This window comes from Pistacia vera, unplaced genomic scaffold, assembly GCF_008641045.1.
Source record: "Pistacia vera cultivar Batoury unplaced genomic scaffold, PisVer_v2 Contig346, whole genome shotgun sequence".
Lineage (NCBI taxonomy): Eukaryota > Viridiplantae > Streptophyta > Magnoliopsida > Sapindales > Anacardiaceae > Pistacia > Pistacia vera.
The window spans coordinates 261,509-276,153 of record NW_022196164.1 but is presented as its reverse complement, the minus strand read 5'-3'; the positions used below and the strand labels follow the sequence as shown (position 1 = coordinate 276,153).

Sequence of the window (14,645 nt, the reverse complement as noted above, 5' to 3'; positions counted from 1 at the left end):
TATAATATACTTGCCAACGTTATTCCCAGCTAAGCCGGGAACTGGAAGCTTTTAATTATTTAAAGATATGAATTTTGGTAACTGCATGCACCTAGCTGCCACATGCTTTGAAGTTTGAATATAAAGTTTTATCATTAGAAACTCAAAAATAAAATTGGTATTGTCAACAAATAATGTGGTAATTGATAATAAGTTTACAGCTGCACTACCATTTTCTTACTGTTTCTGGCAGCATATCGTGGTTTTCCATAAATCTTAACAAACACGTCTATAATTTGGCTTCCTTTTGCATTATCATTTTCAACCTGCAGCAATAATTTCATATTATTTACAGTTGTATCAATTAATTTAAATGGAAATTAAGTCTCAAGCATCCTACCAAGGGGGTGTTTGTCTGAGCTTATTAAAATTAGCTTATAAGCATTTGAAATTTTAAGCAATTCGTGTTTAGTTAAAGTATTTATAAGTGACTGATAAGTAGTTGACGTAGTTGGTAAAATGTGGCTTATAAGTACATTTTATTATAAAATGACTAAAAAAGGTACTACATTAACAAGGGTATACTATAAAATTTTAAAATTAAACAAAGATAATGTGGTAATATACTTGGTCAAACTAACTTATAAGAAAACCTCAACCCCCCCCCCCCCCCCCCCCCCTCCAACTTATTTTTTTTAGCTTATAAACTCAACTTATAAATTTAAAAAAGTTATAAACAAACAGGTCAGCTTAATTTTAAAACTTATAAACTAATTTGATCAGCTTATAAGCTTGGACAAACACCCCCCAAATTCTATCACAATTCAATCATTTAGAGCTCAACAAACCTATATATCCTCGTTGTTGAATCCACAGTCAAACACATGCAATGAAATAAAACAGAAAAGTAAATAAGACATTTAATTTACTCTGGTTCGTTCTGATTAAGGAATTATGTCTAGCATTCAAATAAAGATTTTTGTATTAAGTTTTAGAACTTTGTAGCAATTACATTTTATAGTGACGACAGTTCACTCTCTCTATTTTTTTTTAACCTTGGTTTCTCACTATTACATCATATAATAAAAAACCCTACTCCACTTAGACCTACCCGAATCTAACATTGAGACCCTCGAATATGTCTGCATAGGAGGGCTTTAAGCTTATACAAAGTATGAACCACATCCACCATTCGGGAATTAGACCACTAAGTTTGTTACTTACAAAGCGAAGTTTTATGAGATTGGAAAGATTTGATGGTAATAGTCCTTGGAACAGATTATCTGTGAGATTTAGGCAATGAAGCTTACCTCGATTCGTCACTCAATAAGTTGAGTGGTCAAATACCAAAAAAAAAAAAAAAAAAAGTTCCCGCAGTTTAATACACCGGTGTTGCAACAAAGGCACGGCTGAAAATTTTGACCAGTCAGGGGATTAAGGTGTTGAAACAATGTATGGGAAAAAGGGGAATTAATCAATTATAAAGAAAAAAGAAAAAAAGATATAAACACAATAACACATGTATTACATAATAATTATAAAAAGATAAAATAAGTGGAGATGGATGAAGTTCATATGGGTTTCTGTTCCGATAATAGTTTAGGGTGTTAGGAGATTCAACTCGGCCCATTTTATTCTTTATAGGTTTTATGTTAAGCCCATCCGATAAATGAATATGACAAACATGTTCTGAAATGGATTGACCTACACATCCTTTAATTAATCTGAATTTTCAAAACCTAACTTTCGCTAATTTCAATGGTTGCTAACGGGATCATGCAACTAACGTAACTTTTCAAAGTTTTAGTTAATTTCCATTAGTCAAAAGAATTACAGTAATTGAATTATTACATATTTATATATGCTTGATAATTTTCATTAGGAAGATTACAAATGTCACTTTTTTTGTTTTTTTTTTTTCCAATTACGTAGCATGCTTATTTTGAAATATAAAGCAAGACTGAAAATGTCAAACTTTTACTATCCACGCTGTTGTGCCAAAAAATTCCTGATGTATGGATTCACGCTATATGTCCTTTCCATTATAGATAAACGTGAATGCTATGCTGTCACACAGTTGGCTCCCATAAAAATCAAGCTGTCATCAACAACGGGTCCCTTGGCACAACCCCCAGAAGTCATCCGAATTTGAGGAAGAAACAATTGCTACGCGTTGCAATTTCTTCAAGCCAGCAAGTAGATAATCATTTGATTAACAACAAAGCTACAGACACAGAATATTTTGTACCGAAAATATGTATTGGCCTACGTGTACCCTAACTCATACCAACAGTCCAAACACCTGATTTTTCTATAAATATTTTTCTAGTAAACGGTTGTCCATCAAATAGGGACGGCCGTTCACTCACATGGACTCTCGTCTATATTATATGGATGGGGGTCCATATACCATGGACGGACGTCCCCATTTAAAGGATGTTGTAAATACTCTTAAACAAATCAAGCAAACATCAACCAACAAACACACAATCAACGCAAATCAAACAGATTCAACACATAGTATTTACAGTGGTTCACTTGTTCAATATTGAACAAGCTACGTCCACGTTGAGCTCCAGAATATGGATGCTTGCTGCACTTTCTACTACGATCAAGAACGATTACAACCCTCAACCTCTCTCTCTTACAAGATTTCAACCAGGATTTGGAACAACAACAGTAAACCTACAATCTGAGATAAGAACACTACACCAGGTTCCCACCCCACTAAGAAACACAACTTAATGGATAGATTACCCGCAGATTTACACCCACACTGCAAACCCTAATCTTGAACCCTAATTTGTAACTCAGAGAGATATCAAAACAGAGAGAAAAACGCGTTACTGCAAAACTGAAGAGTCATCAGCTTTTATAAGTTTGACTCAACTTAAGTCTTCAGCCGTCAGATCTGTTCTCAAACCAACGATCAAGATTGAGCGTCGGTTTAAGTCACAACGGTGTTGTTTTGGACTTTCTTGGCTTAAGTTAAACGGTGTCGCTTTAAGGCTTCACATTTAACAATCTCCACCTTGAAGCTTTATTCTTTCCTTTGTCAGTAACCGGCAGGTGCAGCAAGCAGTTCTCATACTCCTTATTTGCTTTGTTGAATTCAGTTGATGTGAAGAATGTTCAAGCAGTGCTTGAACTTTACAGCAGTTACAACTTTGGTTCCCATATCAGATGGATTTTCTTCAGTTGGAATTTTTAGCAGGCTGACAGTTCCCTTTGAAATCTGATCTCGGACAAAATGATATTTTACATCCACATGCTTCGTCCACTCATGGTATATTGGGTTTTTACTTAGATGAATGACACTTTGACTGTCAGAACATACAGTCACAGGGCCATTCATCAAGTTTATCTCTTTCAAAATCCCTTGTAGCCAAATTGCCTCTTTGAAAGCATCAGTTACTGCCACATACTCAGCTTCTGTTGTGGACAGTGCCACTAATGGTTGAAGTTGGGATTTCCAGCTAATGCAGTTTCCACCTAAAGTGAAATAATAAGCTGTGGTGGACTTCCTTGAATCACGATCTCCTGCAAAGTCAGAATCCACATACCCAACAAGATCAAGTGCAGGAGTTCTTTTGCAGTACTCTAATCCAACATGCATTGTAGTGTTAATGTATCTAAGTGTCCATTTTAAGGCAACCCAATACTCTATTCTTGGATTTGACATAAACCTACTTAATAGAGATATTGCAAATGAAAGATCAGACCTAGTGCTTATCATTGAATATATCACTGATCCTTTGGCACTAGAGTAAGGGATGTTTTCCATTTTAATCCTATCTACGTCAATTTGGGGGATTGATCTTTGCTTAAGGTGAAATGACCTGCTAAGGGTACATTTACAGTTTTAGCATCAGTCAAACCAAACCTAGATATTAGTTTCTACAGATATGGGAATTGATGTAGTTTCAATCTATTTTCTTTTCTATTTCTATCAATCATCATCCCTAATATCCTTTTTGCAGATCCTAGATCTGTCATCTCAAATTCAGCATTTAATTTTGTTTTTAATTCATCTATTTGAGGTTTGGACTTACTGATTATTAGTATGTTATTAAAGCAACCATAATACAAACAGTTATCATAAGCACTCCTAATGAACCCAATTCCCACTATAAAGGAGTCAAATCTTTTGTACCACTGCCTAGGGGATTGTTTGAGTCCATACAAGGACTTGTGCAGCAGACAAGCATGTTCAGGCAGGTTTCTATCTCTAAACCCTAATGGTTGACTCATATAAATTTTCTCTTCCAATTCACCATGTAAAAATGCTGTTTTAACATCTAACTATTCCAGTTCTAGATCATATTGAGTTACTGCAGCTAGCATAAGTCTAATTGTTTTAAACTTAACCACAGGAGAGAAAACTTTTGTAAAGTCTATACCTGCCCTTTGTGTGTAGCCCTTTGCCACCAGTCTTGCTTTGTATCTTGGAGGGTCTGATCTTGTTAGACCTTCCTTCAGTTTATAAAGCCATTTGCAGTCAATTAGCTTCTAGTCAGTAGGTTTTGGGACCAGAGTCCAAGTACTGTTCTGTCTTAAGGATTTCATCTCCTCCTTCATTGCTTCCAGCCACTTTTTACTGTCTTTTGAACTCACAGCTTCCTGATATGTCTCTGGTTCAGATCTCAGTGTTTCTATCCCAGCCACAAGGGCTGTGTAGATCAAATCTGCATAGCTGTATCTGTTTGGGGGCCTTATTTCCCTTCTGACCCTGTCTCTAGCCAGTTGGTAATCTGCTAGGTTCTCATCCTGTTCTTCTTCATTGTTCTCAGGCTGCACAGTTTCTTCATATTGGTCCCCACTGTTCTGTAGTGTGGCATTTTCTGGTTCTGTTTGTTCAGGTTGTTCTAAGTGCTCTGGCAGGTTTTGTGGCTCCACCTCAAACTGTGATCTCTCTGTTTGATCAAGCAGTTCAGGCTTTGTCCTTGAGTTTCCAACATTGTCAATAGACACTTTGCATAGGAAGGTTAGCTCATTAAAGACTACATCTCGGCTTATTATGATCCCAACTCCTGGTGCATTTTTCTCCCACAACCTATAACCTTTTGTACCATCCTGGTACCCTAGGAAGACACATTTTAGAGACCTAGGTTCAAGCTTACCCTCTCTAGTATGTACATATGTTGCACACCCAAAAACCCTTAGGTGGTTTAGGTTAGGTTTCCTTCCAGACCATCTCTCTTTAGGGCATTTAAAACCTATTGAGCTTGATAGACTTCCATTGATCAAATAAGCAGCTGTAGTTAGAGCTTCTCCCTAAAAAGTCTTAGGTAGCCCAACAGTGAACAGAAGACACCTGACCCTTTCTAGGAGAGTCCTATTCATTCTCTCTGCAACCCCATTCTGTTAAGGGGTTGCCCTGACAGTTCTATGCCTTTGTAGCCCCTGATTTTGGCAGTAGGTTTCAAACTCTAGGTTACAGAACTCCAGACCATTATCAGTCCTAAGGGTTTTGACCTTTCTATCCAATTGTGTTTCTACAAGGGTTTTCCAACCTTTGAACTTGGTTAGGGCTTCGTCCTTAGTCCTAATGAGGTATACCCATACCTTTCTACTGTAATCATCCACTATGGAGAGGAAGTATATGTTCCCTCCATGTGATTTCACCTTTTCTGGACCCCAAAGGTCAGCATGGACATAGTCTAGACAGTTTGCAGCAAGATGAGTTCCTTTTTGAAAACTCATGCTGTGCTGTTTTCCAAGGATGCAGGTTTCACAAAAATCTAGAGCAGTTACAACATCACTACCAAAATAACCTTGCTGTTTCAATGCATTCATACCATTCTGGCCTATATGGCCTAATCTCAAGTGTCATTTTGCTACAGCAGATATGTTAGTAGACAATAAAACAGAATTAGAAACATCAGGATAGAACTGTCCACACAATATATAAAGCCCATTTTTCTTAACCCCTTTCATTAACACATTTCCATTTTTGTAGACTTCCATACAACCATTTTATGCCTTATAAGAACAACCTGATTCATCTAAGGTTCCCAAGGAAATTAGGTTACGTTTTAATTCAGGTATATACTTGACCCTAGTTAGTAATACTAACTTACCATTATTCAGCTTAATGGTTATATCCCCTACCCCTTGAACCTCACAGGAGTGGTTATTCCCCATAAAGACAGTTTCTTGCTCCCCAATTTTAAGTCTTTGAAACCAGTCTTTATTAGGGCTCATATGGAAGCTACAACCTGAGTCTAGTACCCATTCACTGCCTCTAGATGTATTAGAAATGGTAAGGGCTTCTGATATTTCTAGGTTACTACTAGAGTTGGCTAGGTTTGTCTCTGTACTATTCTGTTTGTTCTTTTTAATCCAATCATAGCAATTTTTCTTTAGGTGTCCTACCTTGTTACAGAAGAAACATTTCCTAGATTCCCCCTTAGTTCTACCATTTCCTTTACTGTTCTTCTTGTTTTTAAAGCCTACATTTCTCTGATGAGTTTTTCCATTATCTTGACTAGATTGCCCAACCTCAACTTTCCCTTTCACAAACAAGTTGCTACCATTACACTTTTGGATCTTTAATTCTAATTCCCTAGTTTTTAGTCCAGAAACTATCAGGTCCACACTAGGTACTGTTCCACTATACTGGAGTGCATTCTTAACCACTAAATATTCTTCAGGTAGGGAATTCAACAGAATCATAGCAAGGCTTGAATCTCCTAGTTCTTGGTCAGTACCTTTTAGGGTTAGGGTCATTTTTAAGAATTCATCAAGATTGTCATCTAGGGATTTAGCTATGTCCATTTTATAAGAAAATAAAGCACCTTTCAAGAAAGCTAAATTAGGGGCAGATTTAAGAGCATACAGAGACTCGAGTTTACCCCAGAATGGAATTGGAGATTCCATACCATCCACCTTTCGCAGCATGGTGTCTGATAGGTTCATAATGATCAAATTGTATGCTTCTTCATCCATTTCTGCCTTTTTCTTTTTCTTTTCTTCTGGCCATTTGGACTTATCCTTTTCAAGTGCGATCCCGACCTTGTTGTGAGATAACAAGGCCTTCATTTTCTTTTTCCATGTATTAAAATCGATCTTCCCATTGTATTGGGAGATCTCCATACGAGTAGTGCTCATTATACTGTAATGACAGGGCAAAAAACAAAAGAAAAAACAATTTAAGAAGTACATGGCGTTGTTATACCAATGGTTGCCAAGTACTGCCAAGCAGTTTTTAAGGCGGTCACTGGTGTTCCAGCCTAATACTCTTAAACAGATGCAGTATGATTTGAAACCCTAATTTGAAAGAAAACCCCCAAATTCTAACGAAACCCTAATTTTGATTTTGCCCAAAATTCGTCAATCCTTTGTGTTTGTGACCTAATCTCAAGAATTAATCCCACGATTCAGCAAGATTTGAAGTCCTAATGATCTAGGAACCTTTAAATCGAAAAACCCCCAAATTCTAACAAACCCTAATTTTCGAATTCGTCAAGATTCCTAAACCTAGATACACCTTAGACCTAATACAAGGCTCTGATACCACTTTTGTAAATACTCTTAAACAAATCAATCAAACATCAACCAACAAACACACAATCAACGTAAATCAAACAGATTCAACACACAGTATTTACCGTGGTTCACTTGTTCAATATTGAACAAGCTACGTCCACGTTGAGCTCCAGAGTATGGATGCTCGCTGCACTTTCTATTTCGATCAAGAACGGTTACAACCCTCAACCTCTCTCTCTTACAAGATTTCAACCAAGATCAACCAAGATTTGGAACAACAACAGTAAACCTACAATCTGAGATAAGAATACTACACCAGGTTCCCACCCCACTAAGAAACACAACTTAATGGATAGATTACCCGTAGATTTACACCCACACTGCAAACCCTAATTTGTAACTCAGAGAGATATCAAAACAAAGAGAAAAACGCGTTACTGCAAAACTGAAGAGTTATCAGCTTTTCTAGGTTTGACTCAACTTAAGTCTTCAGCCGTCAGATCTGTTCTCAAACCAACGATTAAGATTGAGCGTCGGTTTAAGTCACAACGCTGTCGTTTTGGACTTTCTTGGCTTAAGTTAAACGGTGTCGCTTTAAGGCTTCACATTTAACAAAGGACGTAAGTAAAATACAATAAACAAATTTTATAAACATTCGAGACGGCCGTCCATCCATTATGGACGGCGTCCGTCCATGGATGCTTGCAAATAAGAGAGGCTAGTTCTTAACCAAAATATGAAAATAAAAAAAAAAAAAAACTTTGGGGACGGCCGTCCATAAATTTTGGACGGCCGTCCCTTATGTTTGGAGAATGGACGCATATCCATACTTTTAAAAAAAAAAAATTTCTATTCCCCATCTCCTCTCTTTTTCTTCATCTTCATTCCCCATCTCCTCTCTTCTTCTTCGTCTTTGTTATATGAGATAGGCGTGCCAAATCCAAAGGCTCCAAAGCCCAGAAAACTACAGAAGCAAAACTGGAATTTCATTCTCTCTCACTTCATTTTTACTTCAGCAAACTTAACATGGCGTTTTATATTAGGGTCATACTTCTTGATATCAAGTTTCTTCGTGTTCTAAGTATTCTTTTTCTTGGCGTAGAAAAATCCTGTCCCAGCTGATGAAGCAAGCCTGATTACTTTTACATTCTTTTTCTTCCTTGTCTCACCCCAACCTTTCCTTTTCCCAGTCCTTTTCCTCTTCCTCGTCTTTTTCTTCTCCGGATCACCACCCCTTTTTCTGTTCTTCATCTGTGGTGGAAAAAACTCTTGTCAGGTGTATTCAATTAGTTGTAGTTTATGGATGAATATGGTGCTTTTAGTTGAACAAAACAGGGGCCATGAATCGAACTACAACACTAAAGCAGCAACTCTACTGCAAGCAACATAAAACACTAGAAAAAGCACAACAATAGATCACTCAAATTACAAGCCAAACTTCTACATTTTCTCCAAGGAATTGACATAAAATAAACAAGCGAAAACATGAAAAAAAGTTTAACCGAATGAACCCTTTGATCTCCCTTCTTGTCATTATATTTTTGCATTCACCCTCTGATTAGCTCTTGCTTTCGATGGCTTTTTAGCTAATATAAGGCTATGTAAATTGAAGTTAACATTTTTTTCCCCAAAAGCTTTAGAAATGCTTTAGACTCGTTTACAACATTTGAACCACTCTAAAAATCTCTCTTGTCAATCTTTTATTTATTTTTCTTCAAACATATATTATCATAAGCAGTACTATATTTACAATTTTTTCATACAACCCTAATGTAACAGTTCATGATTTGTCAACTTACAGTGGGTCTTATTTGTCTAAATGCAAGCTAACCAATTATGAGCTGCCACGTCAGGGTTGTATAAAAAGGTTGTTTGGAAAAGTTGTAAGTATAGTTTTATTGTATTATCACTACATCACAAACACTCCCATAATCATCTCACGTGTAGATTCGTAGCAGTTTGTATATGCTTATTTTATTAGTGTCAAAATCATGCATCAACATACGCATTATTTTGAATAATAATGTTGATGAATAGTGTCGGTGTATTGATATATATAACGTGTACATGTTGAAGTTGAATTCGAAATTTCTTTGAGATATTTGAAAACATGTCATTTTCCAATCACGGTAATATGATGAATATCCAGTCCTTTGGTCCGTTACGTATACGGTATACCTTGAGCTTCTCCCCTAGCCGACTATCCAAACTAGCTGCAGATGGGAAAAAGCCAATTATTAAGGCAGTATTTGAAACTCCATTTACAGCTCTACCTATATCTATATAGGCTGCTAGCCAACTTAAAATTTGGAAATGATTTATGTCCACAATTCAAGGAAATGGGCTCGTTCCCCTGTCAACATCTTCATATATGTTTGTAAAATATGAGCATCTAATGTTTTAACTCATTTTGCTCATATTAGGTTTAAAAACAAAGGAAAATGATAAAACCACTGAAGGTTGTGCATCGAATCTGTACACCGAATGACGTGACAAAATCTTGACCGTTGATTAATATTAACTGATAATGAATCAACGGTCAGAATTTTATCACGACATTCAGTGTGCAACCTTCGGTAACTGTAGCATTACTCAAAAACAAAATAAGTCATTCTTGAGTTATCGTCACATCTTCATAATTATAGACACGTAATGTTGAACATTTCAAATTTGACATCACTAATTAATACGTATCTTATAAATGGCATTATCATGTCAGTTAACATGCCAATTTTAGATTACCATTTAGAATGTCTAACATTATTTTAATATAGTTTAGGATACATGTTATATATTACTGATTCAAACAAGAGTGACACTTACACATAGAAATATGATAATAATCCAAAATTAGTTTCCAATTTGCTACGTTAGTTAGCTATTATCTTGTATTCATTCGTGTGTTGCGTGACAATAATGTCTTTCTTGGTCAAACAATATTTAAAGCTTGAAAAGCATATATTATAAAAGTATCTACCGAAACATGTGTCTATCACGAAAACACGTGTGCCCTGGAATTTTCTCTGTGTGCTGATTGTTTATAAAAGCTACTAATTGTTGCTCTTATGCATGTAAAATTAGTACTTCATCTGTTGGTTGGTTATATGTGTTCAAAACAAAAATGGCTACTTCATCTTTGCTTTTTGCCTTATTCATTACAATATTGAATATCCGGATGGTCATGTGTGCTTCCTGCGGACCAATTATAGCTAATGATGAGGAACGTATTCACGTAGCTCTCAACTTGGAGTTCCTAGAAGCCGAGTTTTTCTTGAACGGTGCACTTGGTAAGGGGGTTGACACAATAGATCCAAGTTTGGCAGCCGGCGGTCCTCTTCCAGTTGGCGCTAAAAAAGCCAATCTTGACGCCCTTACAAATCGGATCATGGAAGAATTTGGTTATCAGGAAGTTGGTCATCTCAGGTCGGCTCTTAATGATAATTTTACTTATATAAAGTGTTACTAAAAATTAATATATAGTTTTTTTATTCATAAATTAATGGTTTATTATTTTTCACTTTTAGGGCTATTATAACAACAATTGGTGGGTTCCCAAGGCCTCTATTGAATCTCAGCACTGAGAATTTTGCTGATATATTTGACGAAGCAGTTGGCTACAAATTGGCACCTCCATTCGATCCTTACATGAACACTGTCAACTATCTCTTAGCATGCTACCTTATCCCTTATGTGGGACTTGTAGGTTATGTTGGCACTATACCAAACCTCGTCAACTACAATTCTCGAAAAGTAATTAATAGATCAGAAGATTCTCTCTCTTTCGAGAAATTATTTATATATATGTTAATTAACGCATATACTTAATCTCTATGTACAATTTTGTAGTTGGTTGCGGGACTCTTGGGAGTGGAGTCTGGACAAGATGCAGTAATACGAGCATTGTTATACGAGAAAGCAAATGAGACCGTGTTACCTTATAACATAACAGTGGCGGAGTTCAGCAACCATATCTCCCAGCTTAGGAACCGGCTGGCCATGTGTGGCATCAAAGATGAAGGGCTAATAGTGCCATTACAACTTGGAGCAGAGAACAAGACAGAAAGTAACGTCTTATCGGCGGACGCAAATTCTGTATCTTATGAACGAACTCCACAGGAGATATTAAGGATAGTATATGGAACTGGCAGTGAATACAAGCCCGGTGGATTTTTCCCCAGCGGTGGCAATGGAAGGATCGCAAAAGGATTTCTTGCTAAAGATTAAGGGTGTGTTTACTTCAACGAATGCATTATATGAATGTTATATAAATTTTGGGAAATATGTTTGTTTGGTTAGAATATATTGGTGGGTATGTTATATAATTTACTAAATTGTTTTTCTTTTAAAATATTAATATAATATTAGTTTTATTATTATTTTTTAAATAATTTCTTTTAACTCCGTACGTTTAAGATATTGCTAAAACACCTTAACAACAAAAAAAATTTAAAACTTAACTAAAACACCCCACCCACCCCAAGCCATTGCCGACCACCTGTGACCATCGTCGACGACATCAGAAGTGGCCATAACAACTCACGACCGGCCGGATCTGGCTGGCCATGCGCTAATATGGCTATTTCCGGCTAGATCCATCATCCATCATGGATCTGTCTGGAAATGGCCAGATCTGCCGCCAAAATTGACTGCTAATAACGGCTAGAGTTCTAGTTGTTGATGGCCATAATCTTTTGATCTGGCTAGAAATGACCATAATAGTTCTGGCTGTTTCTAGCTAAATCTATGGCCATCTTGCCGCTTCTGGCCATCAATATGGTCGAAAACGTCCATATCAACGCACGAAGGTCATTTCTAGTGAATTCTCTTGGTGGTGGTTGGTGGGCGGCGATGCTCCTGGGTAGTCTGCAATTTGTTTTAAATATAAGGGCATTATTATCCAAAAACTTAATTAAATAGGGGTAAAATTATAATGGCAGATAAATGTAAAATAATTTTTAAATAAGGGCATTATTGTCCAAAAAATTTATTAATAAGGGATATAATTGTAACAAAAATAACATTACTAAATAATTTTAAAATACTTAAAAAAATTGAGATAATCAGATTATTTCTAATATTATCAACAGTAACAACTATTGGTTTTAGAAGATCACCAGAATCTTATATTATTTGACAATCAAACGTAGTAATCAAGTAATAAAATATAATATTATGTCAGTAATTGGGGATTACCTTCAACCAAACACGCCCTAAGAGTTTTTACATGTTTGATGGTTATACAGGCTTCGTGATTTAAAAAAATTTAGAATAAATTGAAGCTCAGACTAATTAAGACTGCCTTTACTGTGAATAGCGCTAAGCTATACTTTTACATAATTGCTAACACTTATGATGTCAAAAAAAATTAAAATAAAATATAACTAGTTAGGATATATGCGACGTTAAAAGATCTTCTGATTGTTCTCTTTATTATAAAGAGTATCTTTATTTTAAATAGCATCTCCAATTATTCTCTTTATTTTAAAGAGTATTTTTCATATAAATAAAAAAATATTTTCATTAATTTTTAAATATACAAAACAAATTTTTTACTCAAAATTCGACTCTTTAAATTTTAGGAGAGAGAATTTTTTTTTTTTCAAGAAAGAGACTTAGAACATCTCCAAATGACTATTTATATAACCCAACCTCTTTATTATAAAGAGTTTTTTCATAAAAACAAGAGTCCAACAGACTCTTTATTTTTAAAATATAAATCAGAAAGTGAGTTTGACTCTCCACATTTAGAGAATCAAATTTCACTCTCTATCCTAATTTTAATTAATAAGCTACAACTTCCTATGCATTTTATTTATTAATTTTCTCTCCCATTAAGTTTATTTCTTAAAAATAAAGAACATCTTCATTAAATTTAAAGAGCCTATTGGATTTAAATAAAAATTGTGTTCTTTATATTTTAAAATTAATGAAGATGTTATTTATTTATATGAAAGATGGTCTTCAAAATAAAGAGTCATTTGCATATGCTCTTAAGAGCATATCCAAATGACTCTTTATACGACTCAAACTTTTTACTATAAAAAGTCTATTTATAAAAACAAGAATCCAATAAACTCTTTATCTTTTAAATATAAATTAAAAAGTGAGTTTGACTCTCCATATATAGAGAGTCAAATTTTATTATCTATCTTAATTTTAATTAATAAACTGCAAGTTGATTGCGAACCCTTATTCTCAGCCAAGCCGGAAACTTACATAATTAATGATTGAGTAATACTACATTTACAAAGATCTCCATACAAAGTGATGTAACAAAAAATGAATGGAAGAGTGAATTTAATGAGTTTAACTTTTTGTTTCACTCTTACATTCATTTTTTTGCCACTTCACTTTGTATATAAATCTTTTTAAGATTTCTTTGTAAGTATAATATTATTGTTAATGATTTGACTTAACCTATTTATATTTTATCATAATATTCGGGTGCATTTGTTTCCCTACCCTATTCATATTCCAAATCAAAATGCATATTTGTTTCTCTATTCTCAAAATTCTATCCTAAATTATTCAACTATTTTTAATTTTCAAATCCTACCTTGTAATAACTACCCAACTCTATCTAACAATAATATTTCAAAAATATTGCTCCAAATAACTAAACAAACGCATTTGTTTCCCTATCATATTTCTATTCCAAATCAAAATGTATATTTATTTCTCTATTCTCAAAATCCTATAATAAATTATTCAACTATTTTTAATTTTCAAATCATATCTCGTAATAACCACCAAACTCTACCTAATAATAATATTTCAAAAATACTACTCTCAATAACGAAACAAACGCTTTTGTTTTCCTATCTTATTTATATTCTAAATCAAAATGCATATTTGTTTCTCTATTCTCAAAATCTTATCCTAAATTATTCAACTATTTTTAATTTTTAAATTTCATCTCATAATAATCACCAAACTCTACCTAACAAGTAAACAAACACGCCTAGTTCATAAAGTATTAAAAACCTCATCATTATCGACAGCAATAAATTTTTTTTTGGAACGAAACAAACGTGTTTAATATTTAAAGGATCTCATAGGAGAAAACGTAACCTATGTTTTTTTTTTTCTTTTTGTATACATGCTTTCTATAAAATTCAGAACTATCTCTTAATTAAGTTTAATTTTAAAGAAAAAAATATACCATATTTATAATTAGA

The 14,645-nt window shown here is 34.7% G+C and overlaps 2 protein-coding genes across 2 annotated transcripts; one reads left to right on the top strand and one right to left on the bottom strand.

Annotated features, from left to right (window-relative positions):
• Positions 1-3,091: 3,091 nt before the first annotated feature.
• On the bottom strand, positions 3,092-3,763 carry LOC116139041 (secreted RxLR effector protein 161-like). Its single transcript, XM_031424719.1, has one exon. The coding sequence runs from the start codon at positions 3,761-3,763 to the stop codon at positions 3,092-3,094; it is 672 nt and encodes a 223-aa protein (XP_031280579.1).
• A 6,799-nt stretch (positions 3,764-10,562) lies between these two features.
• LOC116139025 (desiccation-related protein PCC13-62-like) lies at positions 10,563-11,704 on the top strand. Its single transcript, XM_031424706.1, has 3 exons — positions 10,563-10,890; positions 10,992-11,217; positions 11,314-11,704. Exons 1-3 carry the CDS (start codon positions 10,589-10,591, stop codon positions 11,689-11,691), a joined length of 906 nt encoding a protein of 301 aa, XP_031280566.1. The 5' UTR covers positions 10,563-10,588; the 3' UTR covers positions 11,692-11,704.
• The last annotated feature ends 2,941 nt before the right edge of the window (positions 11,705-14,645 follow it).

What these genes read in the sequence shown, in the direction of transcription:
- LOC116139025 (XM_031424706.1), top strand. Translation starts at nt 10,589, where the DNA reads ATGGCTACTTCATCTTTGCTTTTTGCCTTATTCATTACAATATTGAAT. An exon ending in CAGGAAGTTGGTCATCTCAG is followed by an intron (nt 10,891 to 10,991) that starts GTCGGCTCTTAA and finishes TTTCACTTTTAG; the next exon opens with GGCTATTATAACAACAATTG. An exon ending in TCAACTACAATTCTCGAAAA is followed by an intron (nt 11,218 to 11,313) that starts GTAATTAATAGA and finishes ACAATTTTGTAG; the next exon opens with TTGGTTGCGGGACTCTTGGG.
- LOC116139041 (XM_031424719.1), bottom strand. Translation starts at nt 3,763, where the DNA reads ATGGAAAACATCCCTTACTCTAGTGCCAAAGGATCAGTGATATATTCA.